At 42.1% G+C, this 18,693-nt stretch overlaps 1 protein-coding gene across 4 annotated transcripts in view; it reads right to left on the bottom strand.

Moving 5' to 3' along the window:
* The window catches only part of LOC138761280 (mediator of RNA polymerase II transcription subunit 13-like), a 246,699-nt gene that overhangs the window by 71,248 nt on the left and 156,758 nt on the right, over positions 1-18,693 (bottom strand). For all 4 annotated transcript variants that reach the window (XM_069933152.1, XM_069933155.1, XM_069933153.1 and 1 more), the window contains 2 exons: positions 2,973-3,118; positions 1,975-2,166 (listed from right to left, as the gene is read on the bottom strand). In XM_069933152.1, coding sequence (XP_069789253.1) covers positions 1,975-2,166; positions 2,973-3,118 — 338 coding nt within the window. The remainder of the gene's footprint in view (positions 1-1,974; positions 2,167-2,972; positions 3,119-18,693) is intronic.

The raw sequence follows: 18,693 nt of genomic DNA, 5'->3' as shown, positions 1-18,693 counted from the left end.
TTCTGTGGATTCAGCCAAGCCGAGGATATGCAATTTCTGTGCTCTGCTCCTACTTTCCAGATCAACAACTTTCTTCGTTAGTTTCTAATTACTGTTACTTAATTTGGAGCATGTATTTTCCATTTCATCAATACATTGAGTTAAGCTGCTCAGTTCCTCCTAAACTATTGTCAAACATTTGCCATGCTCTTTAGATATTTTTTGGACTTGGTTGAATTTAGTGTTAATCTGACCCAAGACTTCTTTAAGATCACCAGTTATCATCTGTCTGTGCTGATTAAACACCTCAGTGATATTCTCCATGGTCAGATTTGTTAACATTTCTTCCAATTTGCTTCTTATTACTATTCCAATACAAATATAAGTAGAAGAAAGAAAAGTAAGTAATATAGAGCACTTCAGTTGTAAAATAAAGCTTAGCAGATGGAAGAACTGTAAAGTAAGTAGGAGACTTTGATTGCTGCTGTTACCCTATGAGCAATCAACCGGAAGTCTTCGTTAACCCTCTTGGCCAAGCGATAAGCAGTGGCCTTCAAGACATCCAATCCCAGCAAATGAAGCGTGTATCCACTTGCCAATCCATATGTATCAACCTTGCACAAAATGCAATTAAACACATCGACATAAAGCTATATCTAATGGCTTTATCTAAAAAGGCGGAACTGTGACGACGTATTCATTAGCCGAGTTGGTCCTGGAATGCCTGGAGTGCAACTTACACTGCAGGCATTGCGGGAAAATTACAAGGGGCGAGCGAAAAAAAAAGATGGAACTGGAAGGCACCCCCATTCTGGTTCTGTGCTTTTTACACAGCACACGTTCTGGAGAAAAAAGGAAATAATTTCTTGGAATGAAGTGGCTGTGTAAAAAGAATATCAGGCAATGCAACATCTGTAGGAAACAAAGGGGAACCAATGTTTCAGGCCTGAGCCCTTCATCAGCATATGAGCTAAATTTAGAAAGACACCCAAGTAAGAAGGTGGGTGAAGGAGAGGAGAGGACAGAGGAAGGGGTGAAGGAAGGAGAACAGAGTTTACTTTTTGTTCTGAGATTGTACACAACTTAATTTCAAATTAGCCCATGAACACAGGGGTTCAACTCTTGAAAATTTAGTTGGGAATATCATTTTATAACATATTATGCAATTTAAATACATCTTGCTGATATTACAAATATCAATTCAACATTATTGAAAAGCTGAGTGAGGGTATGAAAACAATAAATAGTGTTGTGATTAGTGACGAAGAGATCACAGAGTTTTTGGTACCAAAGGAAGAGTATTCAAATATTCAGATCACAACCTAAGCTTTCCAAGGCTCACAAACATCAGGCCAGGTCATTATGAACATGACTCATTCACATCCCAGTCATCCTTTTGTGGCAATCGGGTCCACCTCCACCTCAAAGTGGAGCAGTTTAGAAGCAGCAACTCAGCCACACAAGTTAAAAACTAAGGGCTCTTCCATACCCTGCTATGATAGCCTTACAACAACTATGACATCAAATACCTTATCTCATTTTATCATAAAATTGAACAAATTTCAAAATGAGGCCTTATGTTCATCTTTCTGGCCAGTGTTGGTAATGACATGCATTTTTTTGTTGAGGCAGATAGCTCCATTGGATGGAGTTAGCATTCCCTGCTCCCTCTTTCCCAACCATGCTTTTCTGGAGGCTTGTCTCAACACGATTTTAAACCAGCCATTCTTAATGGGGGCCACATCACATTTAAGTCAAAGCCTTGCTTTCTTTTCAACTCAATTTTTAAAAATGCTTTTATGTAGTCAATAGGAGAGAAGTGTGGAAGAAACCAACACTTCACTGCTTCATAAGGAAGGGGCATGTAAACTGAGGAGAGTCCTCGGAGAGGAGGCCATGGCTGAAGAAAAGGTTGAAAATGGAAATTTTAAATCAATGATCATGTTAGTACTTACAATGTTTTTATTTGATCTTAAATATGAACACTGCACTTACCTACAATAACCTCAACTGCAACAGGGAAGTCATCATCACAATCCATTTCCTCCTCTTCCTTTATTTCTTTTTTCTTCAATACCATTGGATAGAAGTATTGCCATTCTTCGATCAATTTCCTTGTAGCTGGATCTGACATCTTGTACGTCTGGCCTGTAAGTGTGCCATTCAGTCCAAATGGACTAATGATGACTGGAAAAAATAGTATGATCAATAATTGTTTTGGTATTGATGATTAACTCAACAAATGTATTTTTACATTATGAATTTGCTATAAATGGCTCAAAATAGCAACATAACAGAACTTAGAAAACTGTTCAAAAACAAAATCAAATCACAAGACATTCCAATTTTTAAAGAGGCTAACAGTGTATAAATTAGGTACAAACATGAATATATGTTTTAACATGCTGATATTTCATTTCAAACCAATAAATTTCAACCACCCTCCACAGCAATCCATTCTTATTTATGGCTGACTCATTTGCATCCTAACCCACCCCTTCCAATCATCTTATTCAATCCCAATTTCTCCTATGTCCTATTTTTTCCATTGCTAAAGACTTCAGCTAACCCTCATCTCGACTCACTTACACAAAATGAGTAAATCCAAAATGCTTATTAATTGCATTGTACTTGACAAGAAATTCTGCTCATCCATCATCTACCATTGGTTTCTAGTTCACTATATTTTCAGTTTAATCAAATTACTGCTTCAACACACCTTTATTTTAACATCCATGATTTTACCCCCCAAAATTTCGCCTTGCCTCTTACATGCTCAATGCCCCGATATCTCCTTCTGCTCTCCTTGAAACCTACCAAAACAGAGGGTTTGGATTCTCTTAATTTCTCTCTCCCTCTTCATATTGGTTTTCAATTTTAATTCTTCAGGATCACTTCTACTTTACAAAAAAAATGACTACATGCCTTTTAAAACCAATGTTTGTTTAAAATACAGTAACAAACCTTCCCTCAAAACTAATGCATTAACTCACCTTGAAAAGGTGTGGCTGACGTTAGTGCTACATTGATGTGCTCTTCATTGACAAGGTACACAGGTTGGTGTTGGGCAATCTCAACACTTGTACAGACGTTGCTTTCACCATGCAGAAAGAAGGTGAAGGAACAGGAAAGGTGCTCACTGCAAAAGATCAGAAAATATTGTCACACTTTTTTTTTTAAATCATAAAATTCAATGAGAGGTTTTTGTTCAAGTTATCTCACTTCTTAGCAAAAAGAGGTGAAACAGCAGTTTTTCTTTTTTTAAAAAAGAATTGGGTATACTTCAAAAAAGGAGCCTATCCTTTCAATAAAAACACCTTGGATAAAATCTCAAAGTTCCTTAATATTTACATTTCCAGTCTAACCATCCAAAATGGTCTATTCCCTTTTTTGGAAAATTGAACTTTTAAACTTCAGTAAAATCACTCCTTTTGTCCTAAAAGCCACTTCTTTAGGGTCAAGATCTGAAAATTAACACTCCATCTTTTGAATTATGACATGACCCAAGTTTTAGGAAAAATAGGGGCAGGACTGATGAATTTTTAAAAAAACCCACACAAATGATGTCCATTTTCCAAATAATTTAAATATAAATGACAGCTTATTATTGGAATTCCTAACGCTTCAAAAAGTAAAACAAAATCATCTGGATTTTGAATTGCACACAATGGCCAGTAACAATTGTCACAGAAACTTAAATCTTTTTGCAACTCTCATTAGAAAAAGCAAAAACAAGAAAAATACCAACTGGTTTTCGTGAGAAGAACCATATCCATTTTATTTCATAGCTGTTTGAATCAGCTGTAGAATTGCAGCACAAATTTATCAAACTATTTTGCAACTTTTCTTTCAATAAAAAGGTTAACAAATTCTGTTGTTCATTTACAAGTTCACAAAAGCTAAATGTCAAAATAAATTGGTGCATGTCAGGGATTTATAGATAATAGTAATTTGATGCCAAAATCAGCGAACACAGTGCAACTGTTGCTATGTTTTTATGCTCAGAATAACTTGAAATAATGTCACAGCTCAAAATAATAAAACTTGTAATGTAACATAAAACAAATTCTAACCTCAAGATGTTTTACTGCAGAACTGTGGGTAAACAATGTGACCGTTGATGTTATATTTTATATTGTATATAGATATGTTTTATAGGAGATAAATTGTGGCAGGTTTTTATAGTTTAGGTCACATACAGACACAAACACTTCAAAACAGATCTCATTTAAAATGCTGGAGCTCTGCTCAAACCAGACAGTTCATGCTTTGAGTGCCTTTGCACAAACTTTGAAGAATGCCGAGAAGGACTTCACAAGCAGGTGTTAATTGAAAATGTTGTGGAGTAATGGAATATTGTTTCGGAAAGCAACAGATGAATGAAGTCTGAGGATTAGGTCCGGAGCTGTGAGAGGGAGGGGGAGAGGGAGGGGGAGAGGGGGGAGGGAGGGGGGAGGGAGGGGGGAGGGAGGGGGGAGGGAGGGGGGAGGGAGGGGGGAGGGAGGGGGGAGGGAGGGGGGAGGGAGGGGGGAGGGAGGGGGGAGGGAGGGGGGAGGGAGGGGGGAGGGAGGGGGGAGGGAGGGGGGAGGGAGGGGGGAGGGAGGGGGGAGGGAGGGGGGAGGGAGGGGGGAGGGAGGGGGGAGGGAGGGGGGAGGGAGGGGGGAGGGAGGGGGGAGGGGGGAGAGGGGAGAGGGGAGAGGGGAGAGGGGAGAGGGGAGAGGGGAGAGGGGAGAGGGGAGAGGGGAGAGGGGAGAGGGGAGAGGGGAGAGGATTCAGTTCCACAGTTTAGCAGCAGCAGCTGGGACAGGAACATGACAAGCTGGCAAGCTTATGGAAAACTCCATTTTGAAGACGGGTTGTGAGTTCTAGGTTCAGCCCCGGTCAAAGCTCTTGTGGTCCATGCAAGAGGAGAGGACTGGCTACATAATGTTTCACTTGAAAGAAGGGAAACAAAAAGGAACTCTGTGGTGACTTGAAAGAAAGAGGTTATCACCTGGAAAACCTTGATGGGGCAAACTTCTTCAGCAAGACACTGAAGTGGCTGATCAGAAGGAATCAGTTGTGGGTGTCCAATGAGCAACGAATCTCACTCTCTGAAAACCGACATGAACCTTCTTGAGCAGTAACCATTTACCTTTCAAGCACCAAACCCTGGAGAAATTCATAAATGTTAAATTCTGTCCACAGTATAAGAATTGCCTGCAACCAGTGAATTTGGAGGAGTGAGAAGTGAAATTGGACTGTGAATCAAAGAACTCTTCTGAACTTACACACACATTTCATACACGTGCACTTAAAATTAGAAAGGGGTTAAGTTAGGTTAGTTAAGTCAATAGTGATAAGCAAAAGTGTGATTCTGTTTTTATGTTTAAAGATAATTAAAAGTAACTTTTGCTTAAGTAACCATTTGACTTGGTAAATTTCTATTGCTGCTGGGTTTTGGGGTCCTCTGGGATCATAAGATTAGGAGCTTCTTTTCCAATTGAAAATTGGAGTTTTTGTGATTTATTAATTAATTGGTTGTTCCAAGCTAATTTAAAGCTTATGTGTGTGTGGAAAACAGCATCAATGGATGTTGGTACATTTTTGTCAAAACCATCACCTGTGGAATTACAGAACAACGGAAAAGAGGAACTGATAGTTATTTCTAAGACATTGAAGCTGACTGAAGTCAAATTTTGGATGAGAAAAATACAAATTCAGAGGATTATATAGGTGAGGGAAAATTTGTTGATAAAGACAATTTTTCGGAGGAGAGATCTGTTGAATTGGAAATGGAGAAATCAAGGGTTGAAGAAGAAAGAGAGAAAAACACATGATGCTCTAAGAACAGCCAACTGCACTCAGACGGACAGCGGCTCCAGACCTAATCTGAGTTCGTTCATCAGTTATTTTCCAAAACAATAATCCATTACTCCACGTCCAATAACACCTACTTGTGAAGTCTTTCTTCAAAGTTTTTCAAAGGCACGCGGAGCCTGAACTGAGCAGAGCTCCAGCATTTTAAATGAGATCTGTTTTGAAGTGTTTGTATCTGTATATGACCCAAACTAAAAAACCTGCCATAATTTATCTCCTATAAAACATATCTATATACAATATAAAATATAACAAACTGTTACAACAAGAAAATCAACAGACGCTGGGGTTTAGTGCAATACAAATAAATGCTGGAGAAACTTGGGTCATGCAGCACCCATAGGAAGTCAAAGGTAATCAATAGGCACTTTCAGGTGGCCAAATTCCCCGCTTGTAAAGCTACGTATTATGGGAATATGCAGCTGTCGGGTGACCACTTGAATGCGCAGGAGGTGCCTGCAAGGCTAACTTTGTAACCCTCCTCCGAGAGGGATAATCGCCACAGCACAGTGGTCCCTCCAGCTACATGATGCAGCCGCCTGAAAGCGTCAGGGGAGGGGACGTCAGGGGAGGGGACGTCAGGGGAGGGGACGTCAGGGGAGGGGACGTCAGGGGAGGGGACGTCAGGGGAGGGGACGTCAGGGGAGGGGACGTCAGGGGAGGGGACGTCAGGGGAGGGGACGTCAGGGGAGGGGACGTCAGGGGAGGGGACGTCAGGGGAGGGGACGTCAGGGGAGGGGACGTCAGGGGAGGGGACGTCAGGGGAGGGGACGTCAGGGGAGGGGACGTCAGGGGAGGGGACGTCAGGGGAGGGGACGTCAGGGGAGGGGACGTCAGGGGAGGGGACGTCAGGGGAGGGGACGTCAGGGGAGGGGACGTCAGGGGAGGGGACGTCAGGGGAGGGGACGTCAGGGGAGGGGACGTCAGGGGAGGGGACGTCAGGGGAGGGGACGTCAGGGGAGGGGACGTCAGGGGAGGGGCAGCCAACATGGGCTATCAGTCAGCGCTGGGATATCCCGCGCGTCTCCACACTGATCCTGCCCCGCTCTCTCCCAACAGCCCAATGTCAGTCCCCACACTGTGGGGCAGCCGGCATGGGCATTAGTGGTTGGGGTGGCCGGCATGGGCATTAGTGGTTGGAATGGTCTGCACCGGCTGCTCCTACCCCTGCAGCCTGTGCCGGCCGCTCCTTCCCCTGCAGCCCGCGCCAGCCGCTCCTACCCCTGCAGCCCGTGCCAGCCACTCCTACCCCTGCAGCCCACGCCGGCCGCTCCTACACCTGCAGCCCGCACCACCCGCTCCAACCCCTGCAGCCCACACCGGCTATTCTAACCATTAATGCCTGCACCGGCCACCCCACGGCGGCCACTCCAACCGCTACAGCCGCTTCACCCACCCCAACCGCTGCAGCCCACACTGGCTGCCCCATAGTGTGGGGACTGATATCAGGCTGTTGGGAGAGCAGGGCAGCGGGATCAGTGTGGGGACATCCCTGCGCTGATAGCCCTTGCCAGCTGTCCCAACTGACAGCCAGCCATCCCAAATCTGACAGCCCGAAGTGACAGATGCCAGAGTGCGCTCAGAGGCGCATCCCATGCAGCTTTTAGCACTGCCACCTGAATGACAATTCAAAGGGCCGCTTCCTCTTCTGCAAGCGCATTCTTAGTGGAGAATGCACCTGAAGAAGCCTAATGTTTTGGACCTGAGCCCTTTGTCAGAAACAAAGAAAAACTTGCATAAAAATGTGGGGGTGGGAAGGAGGAAGGGGATGGAGCTCAGGCCAACAGGCAAGAGGTAATAGGTGGATACAGGTGAGAGTGAAGAACAGAAGCTGGGAAATCATAGTGGGAGAGGGATAAGAAGGGAAGCTCTCTGATAAGAAGTGAGGGGTGGGAAGCTGAAGGAAAGGAAACAGTCTCATCGCTGAGGAAAGGAGAAGTTACAGAGGATAAGAGGATGACAAATGTGTTATTATTTAAAAGGAGCTGGGTGAATAATCAGATCAATAAGCCTGAAGTTAGATGTAGGGAAACCACTGGAGAGAATGCTGAGAGATAGCATTATCAACATTTGGATGGCCAATTGAAAATGTAAGAACCAGCAGATGTGCTGTGAACCTAGCTGAAAAAAAATTCCAAACTAAAGCTTTTCCTCCTACTTTTGTGCCAGAATAATTTTAAAACTGGGGATGGAGATTTTTCCTGCTTTGTAGTGCAAATATCTCCAATTAGAGTTGGCAACACATCTGAGGACATTTGCCCTGCACTGTGCGCCAAACTTATAACTGCAGTAGAGAGGAAAAGAGAGTTCAAAGCAATACCAAATTCTTACATGAAGAACACTGGTGGGGCCAACAAGGTTCACAAATTGTAAAAACCAGGCAGTAGCTTCATGAGACTGCACATTTGCAATTAAATGTGGAAGATGATACTCTGGTTATCTCCATCTTATGCAGGTACCTACCTATTTTAGTCAAAGTAGTTAACGAGGCTGAAGAGGAATGTGAAATTGCTGCACAGAGTAGAATGGATTGAGGTGCTAATGTCTTAAATCTGATAAAAGCACTGCCAAATGCTTTCATTACCATCACTCTGTACTCTTCACTAGATTTTGCCATTTAAATCTCCTGCCTTTCATTAAATAACTCCCACCTTTTGTTCCCTTGCTCCTCCTCCTGCTGTTAACTACATCTTTAATTTTTTTCCTTCTGCAATAGGACACTTCGCATATAGATACTACCTGTTCTGTGAAATACTTCTAACATTTGTTTATTTCCGACAATCAATACTATCGACATGTTAATTTTATAAAGCATTGTCTCATATGTTGAAAAACTACCATAATCAGTAATGGAGATAATAAAAGTGGTGCAGAAGTTAAATTTCAGTAGTAATGCAAAGGCCCAGAGCAAAAAAAAACAAGTTCAAATGCCAACTATGTCAGCTGAGACACTTAAATTCAAAGAGTAATCTGGAATGTTTAAAAAATGGCAGGTCTCATCAACGTGACAACATTATTTGACAGTCATAAAAATCCTTCTGGTCCATTCAAGTTCTTCAAAGAGAAAATCCACTATCCAGAATATACCATTCTGGTATACGTGACTCCATTTCCACACTAGTCCTGCTGACTCTAGATGTTCCCTATCTTCTTCTTTCTTTGGCTTGGCTTCGCGGACGAAGATTTATGGAGGGGTATGTCCACGCCTGCTGCAGGCTCGTTGGTGACTGACAAGTCCGATGCGGGACAGGCAGGCATGGTTGCAGCGGTTGCAAGGGAAATTTGGTGGGTTGGGTGTTGGGTTTTTCCTCCTTTGTCTTTTCTCAGTGAGGTGGGCTCTGCAGTCTTCTTCAAAGGTTGCTGCCCGCCGAACTGTGAGGCACCAAGATGCACAGTTGGAGGCGAGATTAGCCCACTGGCAGTGGTCAATGTGGCAGGCACCAAGAGATTTCTTTGTTAAGGGTTAATAATTAGGGATAGAGAGAGAGATATCTAGATATATCGATGTGTGTGTGCACATTAACCCTAATGTATCATATATACACACACACACACACACACACAAAACCCTATTTTGTTTCAGAATACAAAGGAACTGAACCGGCACCACTCAAAACTGAATGATTAAACACAGACCAGTTATCTAAATACCATCACAACAATCAGGAAGGCACAGCAGCGTCTACACTTCTGAAGGAGGCTGAGAAGGACAAGTCCCCCACTCACCATCTTGACAACCTTTTACAGAAACACAATTGAGAGCACCCTGTCTGGCTACATCATTGTATAGTTTGGTTCCTGCAAAGCATCAGATCCAAAGTTTCTACAGAGGATCATTAAAACAGCAGAGAGAATCACTGGCATCTCCCTTTTCTCTCTGGATGACATTGTCCCTGAGCATTGTTTAAATAGACTTGAAGATTTAGAAGACATTTTCCATCCAGCCCACAGCATCTTTATGCCACTACTATAAGGTGGCAGTCTCGTAGCTTCAAAATCAGGACTGCCAGGCTGGGGAATAGTTTATTTCTGAGGACACTGAGATTGATGGGACAGTATCCTCTAAACTTGCAAATCATCCCAGATATTTATATATATATATTTTTTAATTTTGATTATTTATTTGATCATTACATCCTGTGTATTGTGTTTTTATGTGCACACCATGATCTGAAGGAACACTGTCTATTGTTATGTAATAAAACAAACATTCACATGAAATTGCCTTTAGTCTACAAAAAGGTAGAAAAAGATATGCAATTAGCATTTCAGTACCCCTTACAGTCAGAGAAAGAGAAGCCAAAGGGTCCTCCAGTCACGCAGGGTCTATGGATTTGCCTTCAGGACACCCACAGCCTCTGCAGCAGCATAATATTCTAGTTCAGCTCAAACCACCGTGAACCCAAGCCAAGGTCCAAAACTCCAATGTGAGGAGGAAGCCTTCAGCACTTGGGCCCCTTTGGGACCCCTTCTTGCTCTCAGCACCCACTTGAATCCCGGTTCCGATACAGGTTCCTTTGAGCCGATCTCCAGCAGTGCAAGTCCTTTGATCTCAAGTTGCCAGCAGCCACCTGTGTGTCCTTCAGTCATAGAGCTTCTTGCTGGTCTGCCACTGTCCTTCAGGTCTTCTCTCTGTTTTTCCTCATCCTTGGGGGGTATTCTCCTCATCCTTGGGGGGTATTCTCCTCATCCTTGGGGGGTATTCTCCTCATCCTTGGGGGGTATTCTCCTCATCCTTGGGGGGTATTCTCCACATCCTTGGGGGGTATTCTCCTCATCCTTGGGGGGTATTCTCCTCATCCTTGGGGGGTACTCTCCTCATCCTTGGGGGGTACTCTCCTCATCCTTGGGGGGTACTCTCCTCATCCTTGGGGGCATCTCCTCATCTTTGGGGGGCATCTCCTCATCTTTGGGGGGCATCTCCTCATCTTTGGGGGGAATCACCTCATCTTTGGGGGCATCTCCTCATCTTTGGGGGCATCTCCTCATCTTTGGGGGCATCTCCTCATCTTTGGGGGCATCTCCTCATCTTTGGGGGGGCATCTCCTCATCTTTGGGGGGCATCTCCTCATCTTTGGGGGGAATCTCCTCATCTTTGGGGGGCATCTCCTCATCTTTGGGGGGGCATCTCCTCATCTTTGGGGGCATCTCCTCATCTTTGGGGGCATCTCCTCATCTTTGGGGGCATCTCCTCATCTTTGGGGGCATCTCCTCATCTTTGGGGGCATCTCCTCATCTTTGGGGGCATCTCCTCATCTTTGGGGGCATCTCCTCATCTTTGGGGGCATCTCCTCATCTTTGGGGGTATTCTCCTCATCCTTGGGGGGTACTCTCCTCATCCTTGGGAGGTACTCTCCTCATCCTTGGGGGGTACTCTCCTCATCCTTGGGGGCATCTCCTCATCTATGGGGGGAATCTCCTCATCTTTGGGGGGAATCACCTCATCTTTGGGGGCATCTCCTCATCTTTGGGGGCATCTCCTCATCTTTGGGGGAATCTCCTCATCTTTGGGGGCATCTCCTCATCTTTGGGGGCATCTCCTCATCTTTGGGGGCATCTCCTCATCTTTGGGGGCATCTCCTCATCTTTGGGGGGGCATCTCCTCATCTTTGGGGGCATCTCCTCATCTTTGGGGGCATCTCCTCATCTTTGGGGGCATCTCCTCATCTTTGGGGGCATCTCCTCATCTTTGGGGGCATCTCCTCATCTTTGGGGGCATCTCCTCATCTTTGGGGGCATCTCCTCATCTTTGGGGGCATCTCCTCATCTTTGGGGGCATCTCCTCATCTTTGGGGGCATCTCCTCATCTTTGGGGGCATCTCCTCATCTTTGGGGGCATCTCCTCATCTTTGGGGGCATCTCCTCATCTTTGGGGGCATCTCCTCATCTTTGGGGGCATCTCCTCATCTTTGGGGGCATCTCCTCATCTTTGGGGGCATCTCCTCATCTTTGGGGGCATCTCCTCATCTTTGGGGGCATCTCCTCATCTTTGGGGGAATCTCCTCATCTTTGGGGGAATCTCCTCATCTTTGGGGGAATCTCCTCATCTTTGGGGGAATCTCCTCATCTTTGGGGGGTATCACCTCATCTTTGGGGGTTGTCTCCTCATCTTTGGGGGTTATCTCCTCATCTTTGGGGGGGTATCACATCTTTGGGGGGTATCTCCTCATCTTTGGGGGGTTTCTCCTCATCTTTGGGGGGTATCTCCTCATCTTTGGGGAGTATCTCCTCATCTCCTCATCTTTGGGGGGTATCTCCTCATCTTTGGGGGGTATCTCCTCATCTTTGGGGAGTATCTCCTCATCTTTGGGGGTATCTCCTCATCGTTGGGGGGTATCTCCTCATCGTTGGGGGGTATTCTCCTCATCGTTGGGGGGTATCTCCTCATCGTTGGGGGGTATCTCCTCATCTTTGGGGGTATCTCCTCATCTTTGGGGGGTATCTCCTCATCTTTGGGGGGTATCTCCTCATCTTTGGGGGGTATCTCCTCATCTTTGGGGGGTATCTCCTCATCTTTGGGGGGTATCTCCTCATCTTTGGGGGGTATCTCCTCATCTTTGGGGGTATCTCCTCATCTTTGGGGATATCTCCTCATCTTTGGGGGTATCTCCTCATCTTTGGGGGGTATCTCCTCATCTTTGGGGGGTATCTCCTCATCTTTGGGGGGTATCTCCTCATCTTTGGGGGGTATCTCCTCATCTTTGGGGGGTATCTCCTCATCTTTGGGGGGTATCTCCTCATCTTTGGCGGTATCTCCTCATCTTTGGGGGGGTATCTCCTCATCTTTGGGGGTATCTCCTCATCTTTGGGGGTATCCCCTCATCTTTGGGGGTATCCCCTCATCTTTGGGGATATCCCCTCATCTTTGGGGATATCCCCTCATCTTTGGGGATATCCCCTCATCTTTGGGGATATCCCCTCATCTTTGGGGATATCCCCTCATCTTTGGGGATATCCCCTCATCTTTGGGGGTATCCCCTCATCTTTGGGGGTATCCCCTCATCTTTGGGGGGTATCCCCTCATCTTTGGGGGGTATCCCCTCATCTTTGGGGGTATCTCCTCATCTTTGGGGGGTATCTCCTCATCTTCAGGGGGTATTCTCCCCATTATTAGCACCCTGCACCAATCCACTGCTCTTCCTGGAATCTGCAATCCCTCAAGGCCACAGTCAAGCACAGGCGCTACCATCGTGGGCTGAGACACCACGGTTGCAGTATTTTAAATAAAACACTGTTGGCTCCTTTAACAGGCCATGTAAAGCCTGTCAACAGTAGGAGTGGGCAGTAGAACTCCACTGTAGAGCGCTGTGCCTCCTCTCCCTTATCTCATCAGGTCCTCACCTGGTTGTTTTGTACAACCAGACAATAATAAACTTGAACTTCAATGTAGATAATTTTATCTCTGGAGAATCTAAAGAGTATGCAGTTGAAATTGTTACTTGAATCTTGAAATAGCTTGAAAGAAACTAAATAAACAAAGTAAATTATACTTCTATTGGCCAAATTCCAGCCATGTCACTGCAACCAACATGATCATGAAGTTCATGTTCAGTAGATATATCTAAAAATAATTTAAAATCATGCTCCTTGCTATATTTGAAAATACTTCACATTACACTTTGGGATGTTTTTTTAATTTGTCAATGCATCAGGGAGGGACTACAGCATCAAAATCAGGACTGCCAGGTTGGGAAATAGCTTTTCACTGCCACCTATGAGATTGATGAACAGTATCCTGTAACCTTGGGTCCCTTATAAATTAAACAAGTAAATTATACCAAATCATATTACATTTTTCTGTATTTTTGTGATTATTATGTGCTGTGTGTATTTGCTGGTGCAATTCGTCTGGAGAAATGCTGTTTCATCTAGTTATTTTTGTACAGTCAGATGATAATAAACTTAATTTTTGCCTTTGGCAGTTGTTTTAAACCGGAGGCTTGTAAACAATACCTTAAACAGCAAGAATTTCAGATGTGATAAAAACAATCTTGTTTTCACTGTAATTCCTGACATTTAGAAACTCCAGATAAAAGAGTGCTTAAAAAAAAACATTTGCATGCAGGCAAGTTGGAATTCAGAAGACAAAAAGGTATACTGGCCTTTAATGCTTGAAAGTTATGTTTAGAAATAAGGAATTACAGTACGACTCCGATTATTCAAAATCGGATTATCCAAAATCCTCAGTTCTCCGAAATGTTTTTTGGCTCTGAAATTTTTTTCAGATAACTGAGGATTTCAGAAAAATAGGAAATCCTCAATTATAAGAAAAATTTCAAAGCCAAAATGACATCATTTCGCCTCTGAAATTTTTCAGATAAATGAGGATATTCAAAGCTATCAGAAATCCTCAGTTATCCTTTTTTTTAAAAAAAATACACACTGCCAAACTGATGTTCATTTTTTTTGGAATTTTCTAAAATCCTCTGAATAGAATTTTGAGTTTTTTGGAGTTGTATTTATCTGATTGTGTTCATGATTTTTGTTGAGAATTAAACATTATTTCATGCTTTTGAAAGCCTTCCCTTGTGGTTTGTTGTTTTTAAACACTGTTACAAGTGATTTGCTGTTGCTACTGGGCTGTTTAAAAAAAAAAGACCAGTTAGCCAAAAACAACATTTATCCAAAAATATCGTTCATCCGAAATAAGCCTGGTCCTAACCACTCTGGATAATCAGAGTTGTACTGTATTACAATTGTAGAAGATATTGGTGAACTGGAGCACGATGCAAGGTTTTGCACCCCTTATTTAAGAAAGCAAATGTAGCCATTGGATACAGTCCAGAAAAAATTCATTAGCCCAAATCCTGGTATGTGACAGCTTTCTTATCATAAAGGAAAAAGATAAAGATGTGTATTCTTTTGAATATAGGTGATCTTAGTGAAGAGAATGGGAGAGTTTTGAATAAGGGAACTTTAGCTTTAATTGACTGCCTCATTTAGAACTGAAGTGAAGAGGGATCTTTCCTTGGATGGGATAGTGTTCCTCTGGAATTCTCTACTCCAGAGGACTATGAAAGAGTGGAGAAGTTTAAAGTGGGGGGAAAGGGAGATTTTTTTTGAAGATCACAGAATTGAGGGTCGTATGAAGGGAGGCTCAGAAGAGGTGTTGAAGCCTGTGGTAAATAAGTCATTGTCATGTTGAATGGCATGCCAGGCTTGAGAAGACAGGTAGCCTACTCCCCCCATTTTATTATTCTTGTGAAATGTTTTACATCTTGCATTCAAGGTAAAGCAGCAAAGATACAAATCAAGCCCACAAACTGGGAAATCATTGTTCCTTTCAATTTCGCAGCAACTATTTCTAATTCAATAAGTTCAATAAAAGCAGATTAAAACAGGAAGAGAGTTACTGAAACCAAAAAAAAATTATATCCCAGTGACAATTATAGCAAAGCCATGAAGTGGATTGACGATCCACTTATCTAACAACAGAAAATCCGCATGAAGGCATTGAATGATAAAATATGCTTACCGCTCACTGCAGCTTAAGCACAGATTGTGCTTTTCTGCTACAAAACATTCATTTTACACAAGACCTGTCAAATTTGCCAGTGCCAAAAATAAGGAATTAAATAACTTCATTTTACAGAACAATAAAGCTTGTTAATACGGCAACAGTTATTTATTAATTAAGCATCACAAATTGAGAAAACAATGAGATAGCCTCCACGTGTACAGTCAAAAGAAATGTACCATATTTGACGCCATACGAGACCCACCTTTATCCCCCCCCAAAAATTGGCTCAAAAATATCCCCCTGGGTCTTAGATGAGAAGTTGAAATGAGGGTGATAATGGTAATGCCAACAGCATTCATTGTCGCTGAGTGGCTCACTAGCATGACCACCATTTTCGTTGAAGTCCGAAATACAAACGCAAGGTGATAGCAGTGGAAGATTTACTCCTCAAGATGGCTACAGGAGGAAAGTGCTCAAACTAAAAGTGGTAAACTAAGGAGCATGGTAATAGAGCGGCAGCAAGAGTTTTTGGGGCATCACCCACAGCAAAAATGATAAAGACAATGGAGAAAGCAAGAACAACAGCTACAGACTGCTGGAAAGGGGAAGCATAACCTCCATTGTCCAGCCCCACATTGGCCAGTACTTGCACAGGAGTTAAAAAAAAACTGGGTGATAAATGAGGGGAGTTCAGGGAAATGCATTTCTACAAAAATGATAATTAATGAGGCCAGGATATTAGAACAAAGGAATCAAGGTTTTGAAGAAACAGAAGGTTGGTGTTAGAGTTCATGTGTTTTTGTTTATGATAACCGTACTGGTAGCTTGTTCTCTAATAACGTGTTTTCTTTTACAGCTAAACTGCTTTGGTTTTCTCTTGTTAATTACAGCAGTATTATTAATAAAAAGATTTTTCCCTGTTGCCCTAGTTGCATGTTTTGTACAAGTTTTAAATACTTACCCGTAAATACATTAAAAAACAATTTCTTAATATGCCCCTCTGAAATTTGGGGGGGGGGGGTGGTCCTATGCCGTCAAATACAGTACCATCCTTATTTAATATCTTGATTCTTTTAAGTAATGTAATTATAGGTAAATTACTAAATTTGATGAAAACATCATAATTTAATTAACAGCTGATTAGGTTGCAGGCAACATGTTAGCAAGAGTATATGACTGGTTAGGGTCAGAAAACAGTGGGAATAAATGAGTCTTCTTCAGAACAAAAGACTTAGCTAATGGATTGCCACAAGGATCAGTACCAGAATCTCAATTACAGGCAATCGAGACAAATACGCTGTACACATGAATACATATTTGCAGATTTAGCATTAAGGTGAGCTGCGGAAAAAGAGAGTAGGGACAATATTTCATTTTTTTTCTGTCTCATCGAATATGCAGGTGACCAATCAATCCATGAGTCCCATGTTGGGTTGAATGCAATCCCATTAATACTTCTGTGAAACTTATTTTCTCACACATCTCAATTAACATTGCTCTGATTCTGCTTTACCCATTCTAAACCAGGGCTAAATTAAAACAATTAATTCATCTAGAAAACCACATCTTTGGAATATGGTAGAAAATTGAAGTGCTCAGAGGAAACCTACAGGGATTATATGCAAACTCAACACAAACAGCACAACGTCAGAATTAAACAAGGGCTAGAAGACAGATAAATTACTTGCAGCACCTAAGTATCTTGAATTTACACCAAAAAGAGAGTGTACACAAATTAACCAAACTATTGCTTATTGTGAAAGTTCATCTCGTTTTTTTTTATATATCCCAAGGAAATAAATCTATTATCATTTACTGGTCAGGCTTACTTATTAATACTCCAGGACATCAAATTTGCTCAATTCTAAATGGCACCTGAAATTGTTAAGTTTAAGGAGTAGAGATAATCAATAAATGCTGCCCTTCATGAAATCCACACTGCATATTCTTTTTTAAAAAGGAAATAACTTCAATTTTGGTCAGAAATGGGAGAAAGAGAAAAAAATAAAGTCAAAGAGTGGACAATTTATTCTGCTGGTCTGCATAGTGTGGGAGAACAAGATTAAATTGCAGGTGCACAGGATTTTATGAAACCACACATTGTACAATATGCAATTTTTATTTCTGAGTCCAAGACTAGCTTTGAAGGGAGTGCATTGCAGATTTACTTAATTAATTCCTAAGATGAGGAATTTGGCTTGGAATAACAGAATGGAGTGACACAAGCCAAAATGAAAATAAGAAACCTGAAAACATTTACAATTCTGCAAAGATTATGGAGAGAATCCTCAGCTTGATAAATTTGGAACTAGGTAGCACAATATCAATACGAGATGACCATTTGAAACAGAACACATTATTTTAGCAAAAAATTATAAAGTTTTCACATTCCCTTCTATAAAAGACTGTGGATGCTCACTTCCATTCTGTATTTAGAATAAAGATTAAAAATTAAGGGAAGCAAAGAATTTGGGCAGGAAAATGAGTTTGACATACATGGTCTGCCATAATTTTGGTGAAAGAAAGGCATAGTTGAAAAGCTGGATGGCCCACTGTTGTTTCTGGTTTGTGTTCATCCAGAAATTTTCCAGAGGTCAGTTGTAACCACAAACAAACTTGAAAAAGGCTTGCATTAAGGATAATAATAGTTTAATTTATAGTAAAATTAGCCCCAGCTGTTAAAATACAACCTTCACTTTATAAATATAGTTGGGACAGTGAATGCTTGGAATTCTCTGACCCAAATGATGTTGGAGACCAGCTCATGAGATAGATATTAAGACAGCCATGAAAGATTGAGGAATTGAGGGAAAAATGGAACAAGCAAAGACCAGCATAAATTAGCCATGAACATACTGAATGGCTTGACAGGTTTCAGGGGCCTGATGACCTACCCCTACTCCTATTTTGCATTCCTGCTTTAAAAATGTACAAAACAAAATATAAAGCACAATATTTTTACTCTTGCTACTTGCTGTGTTACTACTTCATGGATGTGATATTACAATACAGCTTCAGGGAATGGTTAACACCATTAACAGAATGGCACAATATTCCTACTGTCAAGAAACTAGCACGTATATAGTTCATTCCCAAAAATTGAACAGCACTGAACAGTACCAAAATAAATTAATGAACAAAATTCATTTTTATGATTGGCGCATTGGTAAATTTTCTTCCTTGATTAGTGCAGTATATTTTCCATTTTACTTGCAGTGCACCGTTACCAAGTTTTTAAAAATCACCAAGAGTATAAAATTATTGACAATACAAATATTTAATGAGTTGCAATAACCAGCATGGCTTGGGTTATTTTACTGGCAATCAACATGTTTGCACTTTTTCACACTTGTAAATGAAAAAAAAAATCTAAATATGCAATTATTTCATGAATA

The sequence above is a fragment of the Narcine bancroftii genome, chromosome 4, assembly GCF_036971445.1.
Source record: "Narcine bancroftii isolate sNarBan1 chromosome 4, sNarBan1.hap1, whole genome shotgun sequence".
Classification (NCBI taxonomy): Eukaryota; Metazoa; Chordata; class Chondrichthyes; order Torpediniformes; family Narcinidae; genus Narcine; species Narcine bancroftii.
This window is presented reverse-complemented; position numbering and strand designations above follow the sequence as displayed.